The following is a 17,500-nucleotide window of genomic DNA, read 5'->3' on the forward strand; positions in this document are numbered from 1 at the left end:
CGTTGCAATAAAGGGATTTTGCGAAGTTTCCGCACGGGTATTGTCGTCTTTTTTTGTCGGTTCTATCATGTCAACGAGTCCTTGTTCTGTCGCACTTTGTAATAATCATCGCAGCTTGTAAAACCTGTCGCACTTTGTAATAAAACTGTCGCACTTTTTAATACCTGTCGCACTTTGTAATAACAAGTTGTCACATTTTATGATAAGCTTTCAAATTTCCCGGCTTTGAATGGCATGTTTGGTAGAAATTGTACATGACTTAATGTGGCTCAAACCGGTTTCAACCATTTTTGGCGGAATGTCTTATTAGAAGGATTAACTCTACAACACTGTTTCACTTAAGTGATTAGCAAGCTAAGATGAAACTCTCTCCTTAAGGTTTTTCAATTGTGAAGGTGGCAATGAATCTGCTCCAGAGAATTTTTTTTTTTACACTTTGCAGAGAGTTTTATTTTAGTGTACTAATCACTCTCCAGCAATAAAAATTGGGTTCACCGAGTTCGCGGCTTTGAGATACATGCGTTTAAAGACAAAAAATATATATGTTATTCACCGGCTGGGAGGTCCGTATAGGGAAAAACTGTGCCCGAGGTCTTGAGTACGGCCCGAGGCCGCAGGCCGAGGGACGTACTCAAGGCTGAGGGCACAGCTTTTTCTCTATACGGACCGACCTAAGCCGGTGAATAACGTATTTATTTTTTCTGCTATTTGTTTTCTGAAAATGAACCCAGGCAAACTGGTTTGCAAAAAGTCTTTCTACGCGTTCTACGTCGCACTGTCACAGTTGAAATTAACTTATAACTGAAAAAAGCGCTCCGTTCGCAAAGCTCAGAGAAAAATGATAGATTAACGATAAAACAGAACTTCAAATATCTCTTGGTGCAATAAATATAAAAAACAAACTGTTAAATTTCATAGCAAGCACAGAGAAACGAGCTAAACAAACTAAACAATGATGTTTGTACAAACAGGAGAATAATGTTCTACGTATTAAAATTCTTTGTCTTGTTGAAAATGAAACAAAAGTTCTTAAAACAGCAGGAAACATTTTAGTGAAAATACTCAAACATCTGTCTCTGCCCTCATATCTTATTATTTGAGCTCTCTGCAGTTAGTCGTTTTAGTTAAACAGCATGTCAACAGTTCACGAAAAATAACAACGCGAAAAACCACAGCGTCGCGACGTCTTTGATGCCTATTTTAGCTAGGAATACGTATATTCTTAAATGAAGCAATATAAAACGAGATTAGAAAATGGAACTCCAAAGAAAATTACGGATGCCAACAGAAAAAACGAGGTAAAAAAAAACTGCTCTGCAGTGTAAGTTGTTTTAGGTTCAACTGTCAACAGTTCAAGAAAACCAACAACTCGAAAACAACAAACCAGGAAAGTGTTGTGAGCAAAATCATGTGAATACTCGCCTTTTTGAAGAATAACCAGGCCTTTTCTTTGCCTTCTCTTTGCAACGGTTAGTAAGCGAAAATTTGCATTTTAAGAGGTGCCGCGTCGTGGTGAAAAAAATTTTCAATTAGCCGGGACAGTTTCAGTACGGAATAGATTTCGGACTGTAATCCGTATCGTAAAAAGCTGGACCGGCTACGAGCGCGCGATTAGCCAATCAGATTCAAGGATTTAGGGTTCCGGCCCGCAAAGATGCTTCAGAAAAAAATAAATACCTCTTACTAACCGAGTTCGAGGTCCGTACTGTAAGTTACGGACCGAGTTTTTTCCCGTTGATTTATGGCCCAAGCGCGAAGCGTGCGGGCCATAAATCAACGGGAAAAAACGAGGATCCCTAACTTACAGTACGGACCGAGAAAATGAGGTTAGTAAGATATTTATTATATCTCTGAGGTTAACCGGCGCGCGGGCAAGGAAACTAGTCAAAGTGAAGCGGAAGGTTCAACTGCCACAAAGAATGCCGTGCCAAAATCCAAAAAACTAAATCTTCTTGGCTGTTAAGTTTGAAATAGTTGATTGCAAGATTCAAACAGTTTTCAGTACAAGTTTATGCAACAGAAATGACATGAAAAACTCGCTAGATGTTTCGCTAGATGATGTTTTGTCGAAATTTTAAATTTAGCGGGCTGTACAGCGGGCCGTACTGTAGAATACGGCCCGCTAATTTAGCCAATTACAGCGCGCGTACTATCTGAGAGATATAATAAATGTATAAAAGTACCCTACATATTGAGTAAAACAAAATGATATTTTCAATTCGACATTTCCAGCTGAGTAAGAGTTCATCCGATTAAAAATCACCATACTTACATCATAATCATAAATGTAATCTTTATACGTTCGAAATACTTTTAGTGATTTTACTCTTTAGTTACATGTAATCCGTGACAAATACTTCTGCTTATTACTCCCTAAATCATTTAATATTTTGTCTACTTTGGTATAATAGGCACCGACTATTACGCCTCCTTTCATGGATTAAAATAACCACTCTTAATGTTTTTTTTATTTATAAAATACTCTCCAAAAAGCCAAATAATAAGGAATTCACATTTTATTTATCATTGATTTATATACATAGTTAGCGATATATCGCTATAGGTGAGGCAAACGGTAAATCTAGTACATTTACTATAAAATAACAATCGGCTACACATCCGATTGTGTGCGCCCCCTGTGGTCTGATAGGCCTTATCACGGTTTTGACCATCATTTTGACGGGTAGGTAAAGCGGGTTGAAAGAATTTGAAGTGATTATATGGGGATCCGATGTCAAATAACTTTCGTTAAACGCTAGTTCTAAAAATATTATGAATCGCGAACTGAAGGTACAGGGTAAAGGTTATACAGACCAATTTTTAGGGCCCAGCCTTCGTTAAAAGCTGCGTGGTAGCGTTTTCGATTTTTCCGTACATTTGTCTGTAATTGTTACTGAAAATTCGCGGGAAAAAAATAGACAAATATATGGAAAAATTGAAAACACTGACGGGCAACTTCTGTAAAAGGTTAGTGCCTAAAATTTAGTCTGTGTAATCTTTTGCTCTGTACCTTCAGTTCTCAAGTCATAACTTTTTCAGAACTAGCGTTTAACGAAAATTATTTGACATCGGATCCCCATTCCTTACGCTTTGCCTACCCGTCAAAATGGCGGTCAAAACCGTGATGCGGCCTATTCAAAGGAAGAACAAGCCATCGATGACAACATTTATGGCTACCCAAATAATTTCGAGGGGAGAAATTTTGCTGAAAATGACGAGAACCTCAAGTCAGCAGGAAGTGATTTTGACTCTGATGACAAATAAAGATGTTGATGTGAACGGAGTATAAGAGATTTCGTTCGTCAATGAAGACACTGTTGGCCAAGTTTTTATTTGAAGCGAAAGGGATGATTCATCTGCAAACAAGCAATCAACCAAGGCCTCGAAAGCGTCGAAGGGCGACGGCAGGTACTCAAAATCAAGCAACCAACAACAACAACCCCAGTTTATTTGGAATCAAAACAATCCAAACGACACTGTTCCCGAATTTCTTCTCAGTCCTGGTCCAACTCGTGTGTGGGGAGGTGAGCCGAGTCCAGTCATTTGTTTCCAGTTATTCTGGGATGATGCATTATTTGAAATGACAAATACAAATGCAGAACAAAAAAAAAGAGCTGATAATCGTGACAATTCTCGGTGAAATGAAAGCATTCATTGCGGTTTGTGTAGCTATGGGTATCCTAAAACTCCCAGATTTTCATGACTATTACTATACTATTGGCAGAAATCATACCGATTGTTTTAAATTGGTCAATGGAATGAGCATATGCGCAGATCAGAATAACCGCTACTATAGTGTTGGATGGAAATACAAGAGTTGGCCACCCAGAGTGGTGTTTCACCAGTTAGAAACTTCAATAAACAATGCCTTTGTAATTTACAAGGCCACACAAGCTGGTAAGAGACTCACATCCAAGGAATTTAGAAGAATGACTTTGGCAACACACCTGATGTCTGGATACGTTGCCAACGACAACATCCCCGTTGGTAGGAGAAGAGTCCATGCAAATCTGGAACCAAGGTTGCAAAATTAAATGTTGGGCGTCACATTCCAGTAATTGGCCCCTCAAGAGTTTGTGTTGTTTGTTCTGCTCGTTTTTCCCATCAATACAGAAACGAGAAGGGCCAGGGCCAGCGAGATCAATAATCAGATGCGAGACATGCGATGTACATTTGTGCCTGAACCGTAACAGCAACTGTTTCTCAGTTTGGCACAGGCAACAAAAACTTTTTTAGTTTTCTATTGTGTTTTATTGGGGAAAAAAAGGTTCGAACATATTATTATGGTTCTCCTTGAACTGTTTACAGCAATTTATTGATATTACCTAGAAATAAAGTCTACTTTCAAACTACTTTTATAACTTTCAAACTATTTTATAATACATGCAGATTTGCTCTGAGAATTTGACTAAAATAATTTGATGATTAATTATAGTAATTATTAGTTGATTAATAATTAATTTATGATAAATTATGAAATTTGCTTGTAATCTATAGATGCAACATTTATTGCTGATTAATTTGATATACAGTTATCCATACTTCTGAGCAAAAGAAATGGTAATAACCTGTAAAAAGTGATGGCCGTATCTAAATTCTTAAGTGTCCCCAGGAGCCCATGAGTAGGAGCTTGCCTCCCCCATACAAGCCCTATGAGTCAACCTTTGCCCGCATCTTTCTATTTTTAGAACCAACCCTTCAGCAGGAGACTCACATTTACATCAATTTACATCAATTCGCACAATTTGCGTACATTGTTTTTGTTATTTTTGTCTTCGTTAGACAATGACTTTATTCTGATTGGCCATTTTAAACAGTGCGTGCAGTGCCGAACAACTCGTGGCGTCCTAAAAATAGAAAGATACGGGCAAAGGTTGACTCAAGGATATAGTGCATATGGAGGCTCCTACTCATGGGCCCCTGGTGTCCCACAAAACAACAATAAAAGCGAGATGACACACGCTAACACCAACCCGATGTGGTCAACACATCACGCATGCGCACAACCATTTCACCCGGTCAATTAGCAGCCATGGACAACTGCGTGTGTCACCTTGCTTTTATAATTTTGTTTTCCCATAAAACAACTCAGGCGGAAAAGAGTTAACAAATAACTGAATCTCAGCCAGCAAACAGTGTACACAACTTTAAGCTATTCGCTCTTTAGATACTCCCCCTTCATCATGGGAAATACGTATAATAAAGACGTACTTCGTGCAACACTCCCTTTTCCCAACTCATGCCTGTCAGGTTGACTTGCGAATAGTATTTTGCTCTGACGAAGGTTGAGGATGTTGGATCAGTGAAAAAAAAATCACTTTTGAATTATATTCTATTCATCGCTCTAAAAGTAAAATCCCTACAGTTCTGTTCCTTTTTGTGAATACCAAGGCGAAAATGCAAAAGGGTGTTTCCTAAAAATTAAGGGAGTTTTGCACGGGTCTGCAAATGATCCCAGGGGCCTGTTTCTCGAAAGTCCCGAAACTTTACGGGCCATTTTCGGGTGTCACAATTCCCTTTGTATCTCAAGAACGGAGAGGATTTAAGTCGTCAAATTTCACAGCCATTTTGCTTTTTGTTACCTTGAAACTGACACGTTAAAAGATCGGCTTTCCAGAACAAGCGGTTGACAGTTTCATAAATGGCTTTTCGGGCCCGAAAGGTTTTCGGGACTTTTGAAAAACGTGCCCCAGGACCGCAAATGATCCCCATTTTGGATTTGGACCGCAAATGGTCCCGAAAAAAAAAAGTAAAGAATGGCATGGAACATTGGTCTGGTCTGGACAGAGAATTAATTTGAAGAGCGCTTATTTTTATTAAAAATCACTTTAAATGGCTCACACATGTTTCTGTCTCATTATAGTTTTCCAGAAAGACTGAATTTTGTTTCTTACCACGCTGTTATAAATTTACCACATTTAATTATCGGATGCAATCATCAAAAACTTTGGACGCAATACTCGTCTCGTTTCTCGAACCCTTCGTGTGTTTGCCTGAGTTGTTCGAATATCCGGACTATTTGTTTTCGTTTCGTGGTTTTGCAGTTACTGGTCATGCGAGACTGACACCCAAATACATTTGCCTGTTCAATACGAAATGTCCCTGAATCGAGGCCGCTGGCAGACTCGATTTTTCTGGGAAGATCGAAAGAGACTCTGCTCGCAGGGTTCGAAAAAGGGGCCCCTCGTTACAATCAGTTTAGAACTGCGTCCAAGTTAGTTTTTGATGATTGTGTCCACTAATTAAATGTGGCAAATTTATAACAGCGAGGTAAGAAACAAAATTTAGTCTTTCTGGAGAACTATAATGAGGCAGAAACCTGTGTGAGCCATGATTTAAAGTGATTTAAATAAAATTAAAGCGCTCTTCACATTAATTCTCTATCTAGACCATTCCATCCTCCATGCCATTCCTCACCTTTTTTTGCGGGATCATTTGGGGTCCAAAATGGGAATCATTTGCGGTACAGTTTGGGGATCATTTGCGGTTCTGGGATCATTTGCAGACCCGTACAGTTCCTTTAGTACAGGTAATCACTTGATTTGAAGTGCATGCAATTTGGAATAAATAAGCACAAGTAAGTATTTTCAAGGACGATTAAAATTGGCTCGGGCAATTTGCAGTTACTTATCCCGCAAAAATTGCGCCATCGAGGGCTTGCATTTAATTGGCCATCTGAGACTTTCTTCGACCATTGGCTAATGAGAATGCTTGATTTGTTCCCTCTTTTTGCCAGGAATTACCTCTTTTCTTCCTTTTTGCACTGTGATATCTCGAAACTGCAATTCTCTCAGCCAATCAGAATGGAGAAATTTACATGTATATTATTAATTAATCATATGTATTTCATGAGGAGCTTAACTTGGGTCAGGAATGTGGGTCCCCGCTGTTTAGGTAAAAAAAAATTACCAAAATCTCAGTGGGAGTTGTAACAAGACTCACACTAAAAAGGTAGAGCGAGAGACAAAGGGAGAGAGAGGTGTTAATCTCGACACATTTGTTGGGCCGATTTCGTCATAAAGTTTTAGTGACGACAAATAACTCAAATTACTTTAAATTAATTTTGAGTCAAAATAGTCCAGAGGCACAGTAAATCAATCTGAAATATTTTCTAAAACACGGTTTACAACGGTCAGCACCATGCAATTAAAAAATGGAAAATTATTTCTTTACTCTCTTTATTTCAAATTAATTTAAACACAGGCAAATTATATCTTAACTTTCAGGCTAACGAGATGCAACTTGTTTTGCCTGGCATACACTTTTCTCAACAGCAACGGTGAATTGGTTCTTTTCTGATTTTAAAGCAATGCATTTTTAAGTTTTATACTTATGGTATTCGATAACTGAGGAATAAAACTCAACAGCTATTACACCTTCCAACATCTGCTTTCGTAATTCTCCGGTTAAACATGAAACGTTAGTGCTGTATTGGTGTATTTGTTAATTTAAACACAGGCAAATTATTTCTTAACTTTCAGGCTGCCGAGATGCAACTTGTTTTGCCTGGCATACACTTTTCTCAACAGCAACGGTGAATTGGTTCTTTTCTGATTTTAAAGCAATGCATTTTTAAGTTTTATACTTATGGTATTCGATAACTGAGGAATAAAATTCAACAGCTATTACACCTTCCAACATCTGCTTCCCTAATTCTCCGGTTAAACATGAAACAATAGTGCTGTATTGTTGTATTTGTTAATTTAAACACAGGCAAATTATTTCTTAACTTTCAGGCTGCCGAGATGCAACTTGTTTTGCCTGGCATACACTTTTCTCAACAGCAACGGTGAATTGGTTCTTTTCTGATTTTAAAGCAATGCATTTTTAAGTTTTATACTTATGGTATTCGATAACTGAGGAATAAAACTCAACAGCTATTACACCTTCCAACATCTGCTTCCCTAATTCTCCGGTTAAACATGAAACGTTAGTGATGTATTGGTGTATTTGTTAATTTAAACACAGGCAAATTATTTCTTAACTTTCAGGCTGCTGAGATGCAACTTGTTTTGCCTCGCATACACTTTTCTCAACAGCAACGGTGAATTGGTTCTTTTCTGATTTTAAAGCAATCCATTTTTAAGTTTTATACTTATGGAACTCGATAACTGAGGAATAAAACTCGACAGCTATTACACCTTCCAACATCTGCTTCCCTAATTCTCCGGTTAAACATGAAACGTTAGTGATGTATTGGTGTATTTGTTAATTTAAACACAGGCAAATTATTTCTTAACTTTCAGGCTGCCGAGATGCAACTTGTTTTGCCTGGCATACACTTTTCTCAACAGCAACGGTGAATTGGTTCTTTTCTGATTTTAAAGCAATGCATTTTTAAGTTTTATACTTATGGAACTCGATAACTGAGGAATAAAACTCGACAGCTATTACACCTTCCAACATCTGCTTTCCTAATTCTCCGTTTAAACATGAAACGTTAGTGATGTATTGGTGTATTTCTTATTTTAAACACAGGCAAATTTTTTCTTAACTTTCAGGCTACCGAGATATAACTTGTTTTGCTTGGCATACACTTTTCTCAAGGCAACGGTGGATTGGTTCTTTTCTGATTTTAAAGCAAACCATTTTTAAGTTTTATACTTATGGAACTCGATAACTGAGGAATAAAACTCGACAGCTATTACACCTTCCAACATCTGCTTTCCTAATTCTCCGTTTAAACATGAAACGTTAGTGATGTATTGGTGTATTTGTTATTTTGAACACAGGCAAATTATTTCTTAACTTTCAGGCTGCTGAGATGCAACTTGTTTTGCCTGGCATACACTTTTCTCAACTGCAACGGTGAATTCAGTGAATTGGTTCTTTTCTGATTTTAAAGCAATCCATTTTTAAGTTTTATACTTATGGAACTCGATAACTGAGGAATAAAACTCGACAGCTATTACAGTTTCCAACATCTGCTTCCCTAATTCTCCGTTTAAACATGAAACGTTAGTGATGTATTGGTGTATTTCTTATTTTAAACACAGGCAAATTTTTTCTTAACTTTCAGGCTACCGAGATATAACTTGTTTTGCTTGGCATACACTTTTCTCAACAGCAACGGTGAATTGGTTCTTTTCTGATTTTAAAGCAATCCATTTTTAAGTTTTATACTTTTGGTATTCGATAACTGAGGAATAAAACTCAACAGCTATTTCACCTTCCAACATCTGCTTTCGTAATTCTCCGGTTAAACATGAAACGTTAGTGCTGTATTGGTGTATTTGTTAATTTAAACACAGGCAAATTATTTCTTAACTTTCAGGCTGCCGAGATGCAACTTGTTTTGCCTGGCATACACTTTTCTCAACAGCAACGGTGAATTGGTTCTTTTCTGATTTTAAAGCAATGCATTTTTAAGTTTTATACTTATGGTATTCGATAACTGAGGAATAAAACTCAACAGCTATTACACCTTCCAACATCTGCTTTCGTAATTCTCCGGTTAAACATGAAACATTAGTGCTGTATTGGTGTATTTGTTAATTTAAACACAGGCAAATTATTTCTTAACTTTGAGGCTGCCGAGATGCAACTTGTTTTGCCTGGCATACACTTTTCTCAACAGCAACGGTGAATTGGTTCTTTTCTGATTTTAAAGCGATGCATTTTTAAGTTTTATACTTATGGTATTCGATAACTGAGGAAAAAAACTCAACAGCTATTACACCTTCGAACATCTGCTTCAATAATTCTCCGGTTAAACATGAAACGTTAGTGATGTATTGGTTTATTTGTTAATTTAAACACAGGCAAATTATTTCTTAACTTTCAGGCTGCCGAGATGCAACTTGTTTTGCCTGGCATACACTTTTCTCAACAGCAACGGTGAATTGGTCCTTTTTTTATTTTAAAGCAATCCATTTTTAAGTTTTATACTTATGGAACTCGATAACTGAGGAATAAAACTCGACAGCTATTACACCTTCCAACATCTGCTTCCCTAATTCTCCGTTTAAACATGAAACGTTAGTGATGTATTGGTGTATTTGTTAATTTAAACACAGGCAAATTATTTCTTAACTTTCAGGCTGCCGAGATGCAACTTGTTTTGCCTGGCATACACTTTTCTCAACAGCAACGGTGAATTGGTTCTTTTCTGATTTTAAAGCAATGCATTTTTAAGTTTTATACTTATGGAACTCGATAACTGAGGAATAAAACTCGACAGCTATTACACCTTCCAACATCTGCTTTCCTAATTCTCCGTTTAAACATGAAACGTTAGTGATGTATTGGTGTATTTCTTATTTTAAACACAGGCAAATTTTTTCTTAACTTTCAGGCTACCGAGATATAACTTGTTTTGCTTGGCATACACTTTTCTCAACAGCAACGGTGAATTGGTTCTTTTCTGATTTTAAAGCAAACCATTTTTAAGTTTTATACTTATGGAACTCGATAACTGAGGAATAAAACTCGACAGCTATTACACCTTCCAACATCTGCTTCCCTAATTCTCCGTTTAAACATGAAACGTTAGTGATGTATTGGTGTATTTGTTATTTTAAACACAGGCAAATTATTTCTTAACTTTCAGGCTGCCGAGATGCAACTTGTTTTGCCTGGCATACACTTTTCTCAACTGCAACGGTGAATTCAGTGAATTGGTTCTTTTCTGATTTTAAAGCAATCCATTTTTAAGTTTTATACTTATGGAACTCGATAACTGAGGAATAAAACTCGACAGCTATTACACCTTCCAACATCTGCTTCCCTAATTCTCCGTTTAAACATGAAACGTTAGTGATGTATTGGTGTATTTGTTATTTTAAACACAGGCAAATTTTTTCTTAACTTTCAGGCTTCCGAGATATAACTTGTTTTGCTTGGCATACACTTTTCTCAACAGCAACGGTGGATTGGTTCTTTTCTGATTTTAAAGCAAACCATTTTTAAGTTTTTTACTTGTGGAACTCGATAACTGAGGAATAAAACTTAACAGCTATTACACCTTCGAACATCTGCTTCCCTAATTCTCCGTTTAAACATGAAAGACCATGAAACGTTAGTGATGTATTGGTGTATTTATTATTTTAAACACAGGCAAATTATTTCTTAACTTTCAGGCTGCCGAGATGCAACTTGTTTTGCCTGGCATACACTTTTCTCAACAGCAACGGTGAATTGGTTCTTTTCTTCTTTTAAAGCAAACCATTTTTAAGTTTTATACTTATGGTATTCGATAACTGAGGAATAAAACTCAACAGCTATCAGGGGCACCCAACGAGAATATAGTTCAAAACCACTTAAACATAGCATTGTCAAACGTATTTTAGTATTTAAACGGTAGATATAGACATATTTTTATCGCCCAAAAATTTTTTCATCTGTTCGGATTTCCTAGCTGAAAGTCTAGTGATACGAAAATTATAGGGATTAAAATTTACCTTTTGAAAATTTCAGCCAGAAAAAAGGCTCTCGAAAATTCTAGGTGACCTTTTTAGGTTAAAAATCCGTTAAAAATGGGCGATTATACCATTCTTTAGATGTTCGAAAATCCTAGGACAGGCAGGCAAGCAAGAAATTTTACAACAAATGTTCCGAAAATTCTAGATCTCAAATCGTCTTGCGAACAGATATTTTCCGAAAATTGACGTTGGGTGCCCCTGACACCTTCGAACATCTGCTTCCCTAATTCTCCGGTTAAACATGAAACGTTAGTGATGTATTGGTGTATTTGTTAATTTAAACACAGGCAAATTATTTCTTAACTTTCAGGCTGCCGAGATGCAACTTGTTTTGCCTGGCATACACTTTTGTCAACAGCAACTGTGAATTCAGTGAATTGGTTCTTTCTGATTTTAAAGCAAACCATTTTTAAGTTTTATACTTATGGAACTCGATAACTGAGGAACTGGGAAATTTAGAGTGCCCAATTGTAGCCGTGTAAAATTTCATTTCGGGCTAATTGATTTCCCAGCATGTCACAGGGAGGCACATTCAATATTAATCACAGACTTATCAATTTCCTAGTTGCTATCATGATATCCTGATATCATGAAATTGAACCTAACAGCAATTATTTTACCTCAATGTATGTATACCGGGAAGGCTTCCAGCACCGAATTCCCCGACGTCAACATTGTTTACTGTCTCCATAACTCTTTTGAAAACATGAATACAGAAATCCATGACATTCAGACGAAGACTGCTCAATTAATCCCCCCCGACAGAGGCCAACCAAAGTTATTCCGTAAGCTTCGTCCGCGTTTTTACCAGAATTTCGGACGGCGAGTCTAATCTGCAGGTCGCAGGTCGCAGGTCACAGGTTACAGGTCATTGTTTCACCAATACAGAAAGTATCCTAAACATTCTTAAAAGCTAACCTTAGGCCTAATTAGGCCTAAACAAAAGTTTTTAGGCCTAAGGTTAGCTTTTAAGAATGTTTAGGATACTTTCTGTATTGGTGAAACAATGACTGCAACCTGTGACCTGCGACCTGCGATCTGCAGATTAGACCCGCCGAATTTCGGAACGTGATCACCATTTTCCCGCAAAAAATTACCGACTTGAAGGCAACAAATCTCTCTTCGAAAGAGCTGAAAAAACTTTCCTTCGACAAATTGGCTAACATTTTACCCTGGATGCCAGAGGTCTTCTCGCTCACCAGCGGTGAGGAGCGTCGAAGTCGTGCTGGCGACCTGTACCATTTTTCCCCGGGTGAAAGAGTTAATCCATAAATCCTATAGAACGAAAAATGGTTCCGTGTCCCAGCACTAATCGCCACTGTCGATACGCGCAAACGAACTGAAATAGATTTGTGTTCCCCACAAAATTCATCTCGCCCCTAAATATGGTTATTCAATAAAAAATTAACTACTTTTTTCTGCTTAACGTAAGTTCACAGTACAATCTGATCGATCCTGAATGCTTTAACACTTTTCTGAATACGAAACACCTTTTGTATTATGTTTTTAGCCTTTGTTGATGGATATCTACACCGTCAGGAGAAGTCCAGCCGAGAATTCTTGAGTCGGTTTAAGCTCCTCATGTAACATTAATATTAAAAAAAAAAAAAATTGACGCCGTTTACTAAGAGATTATGCAAAACATAACTATAATTAATAGTTTTCCTTTGAAACGTCAAACGAAAGTTGAAGCAGTGAAGAATGAACCAAAGACACTAGATTTCGTTGGAACAATCAAATTCCAACTATCGAAACATGCAACTGATTTCTAGCAATTTAAATTTTTTAAAAGATTCCTCCATCCTTTTTCCACAACTTTAGCATCATGTCGAATGCGAAATAAAGGTGTTAAACGTAATAAACTGTAACCGTGTAGTCTCATACTTCAGTTGGCATGTATGACTGTTTAGATAGCTCAGTGTCTGTCTCAAGAATACTTTTACCCTTATAAATAGATGGTTTACTCTTACTTCGTGAAGTTAATCAAAACTGACCAGAGTCTGCATTTAGTTAGGTGCCTGTTTGGACACATCGTTATGGGTCCAAAGCTATGACAATTATGTCCTTACATTGGTCACTTGCAATCACCAAGGATGCGACATGCTGCAGGGTGACCTGAAATTCTTCACACACGTGTCAGTGAGATGTAATGTTTGTTTGTGTCCGAGTAGACAAAGAAAAAACCTGAGATTGCATCAATCTCTTATCACCCCTCAAATTCCTTATCTCTTCGCGAAAGCGCCTGTTGACGAGAGAATAGATGATGGGATTCGTAGACGCGTTTGCAATCACAAAGACGACAGCCACATACAGAAGACTTCCGTAATACTGCTCTTGTGCGATTTCAGGCCAACTGGCGATTGCCAGTCTTAAAATGTTCAATGGAAGCATTGTTATTGCAAAGACCAAAACGATTGGTGTGAGAATTTTCTTGGCATTCTTGTTTTGTCTGTTTTGATGAAAGCGAACGCCTCTCCGCTCATGTCCTTGTAGCATTCTCCCATTTTCCCTTGCCATGGCCTTATAAAACGCATCACTCTGTTTTATTGCCCGAGAAACCATGACGTATGTAAAGGATATGATGACAAGGGGAAAAATATAAGAGAGGAAAGTCAATAATGCGATGTAGATTTGAGCAAAGACAAGTGAAGGCCACACCGGGCCACACCATCTACCATTATTCACGAGTTCATAATATTTAACAACAAAGTACAACGGAAGAGAAAGTGTCAAAAAGGACCCCATCCACACGCATGCAGAAGTCAATTTAACTCTTTTCAGCGAAGCGTTTTTTACATTTTGAGCAAAGGTCTTAACCACGATTATATTTCGATATCGCTCAAAAGCAATGGCTGCAATGTGCCACACGGAGGACACGTAAAACATCTCTGGAATAGGGCTCAAGTAGAGGCAAGTAAACTCACCAAAAGGCCAATTGAAAGGAATCTTTCCTTTGATCGAAGCAAGGGGAAATGTCAACAACAAAGTGCCTAAGTCTGCAAAGGCTAAATTTTGCACGTAGAAATCCAATGATTTTGCTTTCTTTGCCATGAATTTTCTTGTAATAATGATCACAAAAACGTTGCCAATAACTCCAATGAACGCAATGAACACTTCAAGGGTTAACTTTAAAATACCTGCCAACGGTACTTTTGTCTTGTCATAGTAGTGATGCGAATCGTTCCCAACAGAGACGTAAGTTTGTCCACAATACGCTGCTGTGCAATTGTGAACGCTACCAAGTGACATACCGGCAAGTCTCTAGTTTTCAAGCTTGACAACGCAGCCGCACTATCTGTTTAATATGCCTCCAGTTAACTTTACGAGAGAATGTTGTTTTTCCTCTGTCATTTGATTTTCAGTTTAAAAGAAAGCTATGCATTTGCCTACTCTCTGTTTCTGCGAGGTGCTTCTTCTGTTTTGCGAGGTCTGTCGGGTAAAAGCACGGAATCGATGCTGAAATCGCAAAAAAAAAAACCCGAAAGACTTTTTTTTAAATGAAATGGCCGCAGCTGTATATGTGGATTTAGCGAGTTGTAGGTGGTACGTCTCAATAACGAAACAAGATGGTTGTTTTGTATTTATTGTTATTATTATTATTATTATTATTAATATTAATAATATTATTATCTTTATTATTAATATCAATTAATTTCATTCTTGCCTGTTTGCTGGGCCAATTTAGACGCCAGATTTTTGACACGAGCAAACCATATCGCAAAATTGACGATACAAAAACATTTACTTTATCAATAAAGAAGCCCTCGCCTGTAATGCCTCTTCATATTCCAACTACGAAATAAATAAATTGGTACAGGAAATGAGAAGTCAATGTTGAGTGCTTTGATTACCATCTAAACTTCACAAAAATTAAATTAAATAATATAATAAATAAATAAATGCAACATGTCATGGATATGTAACTTTTCTGGAATATACTCCTTTTATCTTTCAAAAAAAAATTGTATCTATTTATTTCAAAAAAGAAAGCTCAGATGAAGGTTTACATAGTCAATTACCGATCACAATGAGAGGAATATTATTGTTCATGGTAAGAGATTAAGAGATTATGAAGGTAAGAGAAGTAATCCCTCATATTGGCCCTATTCCCACCGTAATCCCTCTTAGGTTATTTTTAGATGATATCAATTTTTCCGCGGATAATGTTACCGCGCGTTTCGTGGAGAAGAGAAAGTGCAGCAAATTCTGTACGATGTCATTCTCCGTTTTCAAAATTGAGTTTCATGGCCTGATCAAATTCATTGTCTACAAGATACAGGTTTCAAACATATATCTTTGGAATTGCTAATTTACAATGATACTAATTTGAAGAATTTCCAATCTATCAAACCGTGTTAAATAATTTTGACACATGCAGATATATTTAAATTGGTTGCATTGCGTTAATATTTGTCCATTTTAGTGCGCAACTTTCTCATTGTCTACAAAATTCTGTCGCTTACAAACTCGTTCCTTTCAAGATACAGTTTGCAATCATATATCATGGAATTTTCCTGTCATGTGTGGTACTGTTTGAAAGCGTTAGCTGTCTAATTATGAATATTATAGAATTAAGTCACCATAGTTTAAGTCCGCTAAGAAAATCGAGAAAGCGTTGACCAAGTCAGGAATATGTTACTTGATGACTCAGTGAAGTCTGCGATATTTCATTGCCTACAAAATTCTGTCGCCTATAAAATTCGTTCCTTTCGAGATAAAAGATGCAAAGATATATCATTCACGTGACTGTCGCTTACAATGAATGTCCAATGTACGAAACCGACTTTAATAATTTTGAAAAATGCAAGTATATCATGAACACGCGTGCTTTTTGGCAGCTTCACTGTCACCCGATTCCAGGGGTTCAAAAATTTTTATCGCACAGTCTGTGCAAGTTTTTCCACAGGCGCCCAAGCTCAGTGTGAGCATGACGACAAAAATATAAGGATTTGTATGAGAATCCCGATAAAAAGCTTAAGAAGATAATTATATGAAAAAAATCTCAATTGAAAAGGAAGGAAGCTATCCACGATGGCAATAAGGTTAGGCTTTTTAATTGAGATTTTTTTCCAGCAGATAATTATATGAAAAAAATCTCAATTGAAAAGGAAGAAAGCTATCCACGATGGCAATAAGGTTAGGCTTTTTAATTGAGATTTTTTTCCAGCATATAATTATCTTCTTAAGGTAATACCTTAGTATTGCATTGCGCATCCCTACTGCGCACGATTTTCGCGTCATTAGCGCGCGCCCATGAGCACGTGCGCGTACAAAATGTAAGAGATTTCCCTCAAAGTAACCCCGATAGCGAAATAAATGCTCCTTTTTTCTCAAACGAGCACGGTGACCCCCAATTTTTTTTCAAGTATTTGCTAAGAACAATCTAATAAAGAACATATTTGAAGAAAAAAAGTTTCATAGTAGAACATGAATTTTTTTGGAAAACAGTTCCGTACTGGGTGTATTTTGGCCAAGGCAAGGACTTCAAGCTAACCACGGAACTGTCCCAAAGAGTGCACTATTACCACAACCAGGCAATCAAAAACGGCGTAAATGAAGCAATACTGCTTATGTGAATAAAAGAAGCTTTATTTTCTAAATAAAATTTTGTATCTTTCAAGTAACCAAGACTTAATTCTGTATGAAGGTGGTTCGAATTTTTAACGCGCAACCAGTAAAAATACACCATTTTAAGAGCCTGCTGACGCGTAAACGAGCACGGTGACCCATTTTTTTTTATTGCATTTTTTTAATGTTCATGTCATGAATGTTAATTATGCCAAGTTTGCAAAAAAGTTTGATAGCAGAACAATTTCAAGGGAATTACCTTAAGCTTTTTATCGGGATTCTCATACAAATCCTTATGTTTTTGTCGGCCATGCTCACACTGAACTTGGGGTGCCTGTGGTTTTTCTTTCATGTTTGGTACTGCTGTAAAGATATATCTGTCTATTTTATGAATATCTAAGAATTAAGTCGTCATATTTTAATCCCGCGAAAAAAAAATCAAGAACGCGTTAACCAAGTCCGCGATATATTACTTGTTGACTGTAGTCTCGGAATTGCCAATGTTTACAAAA

The 17,500-nt window shown here is 37.1% G+C and overlaps 1 protein-coding gene across 4 annotated transcripts in view; it reads right to left on the minus strand.

Annotated features, from left to right (window-relative positions):
* LOC138018385 (adenosine receptor A3-like) overlaps window positions 1-17,500 on the minus strand; it is a 75,794-nt gene that overhangs the window by 27,673 nt on the left and 30,621 nt on the right. For 3 of the 4 annotated variants that reach the window (XM_068865000.1, XM_068864998.1, XM_068864999.1), the window contains exon 3: window positions 12,448-14,876. The exons of the other annotated variant lie outside the window; for it this stretch is intronic. In XM_068865000.1, the coding sequence (XP_068721101.1) occupies window positions 13,557-14,669 (1,113 nt within the window). In that variant the 5' untranslated portion in view covers window positions 14,670-14,876 and the 3' untranslated portion in view covers window positions 12,448-13,556. Of the gene's footprint in view, window positions 1-12,447; window positions 14,877-17,500 lie in introns of those variants that run through there. 4 annotated transcript variants of the gene reach the window in all.

Source organism: Montipora capricornis, chromosome 10, assembly GCF_036669925.1.
Source record: "Montipora capricornis isolate CH-2021 chromosome 10, ASM3666992v2, whole genome shotgun sequence".
Lineage (NCBI taxonomy): Eukaryota > Metazoa > Cnidaria > Anthozoa > Scleractinia > Acroporidae > Montipora > Montipora capricornis.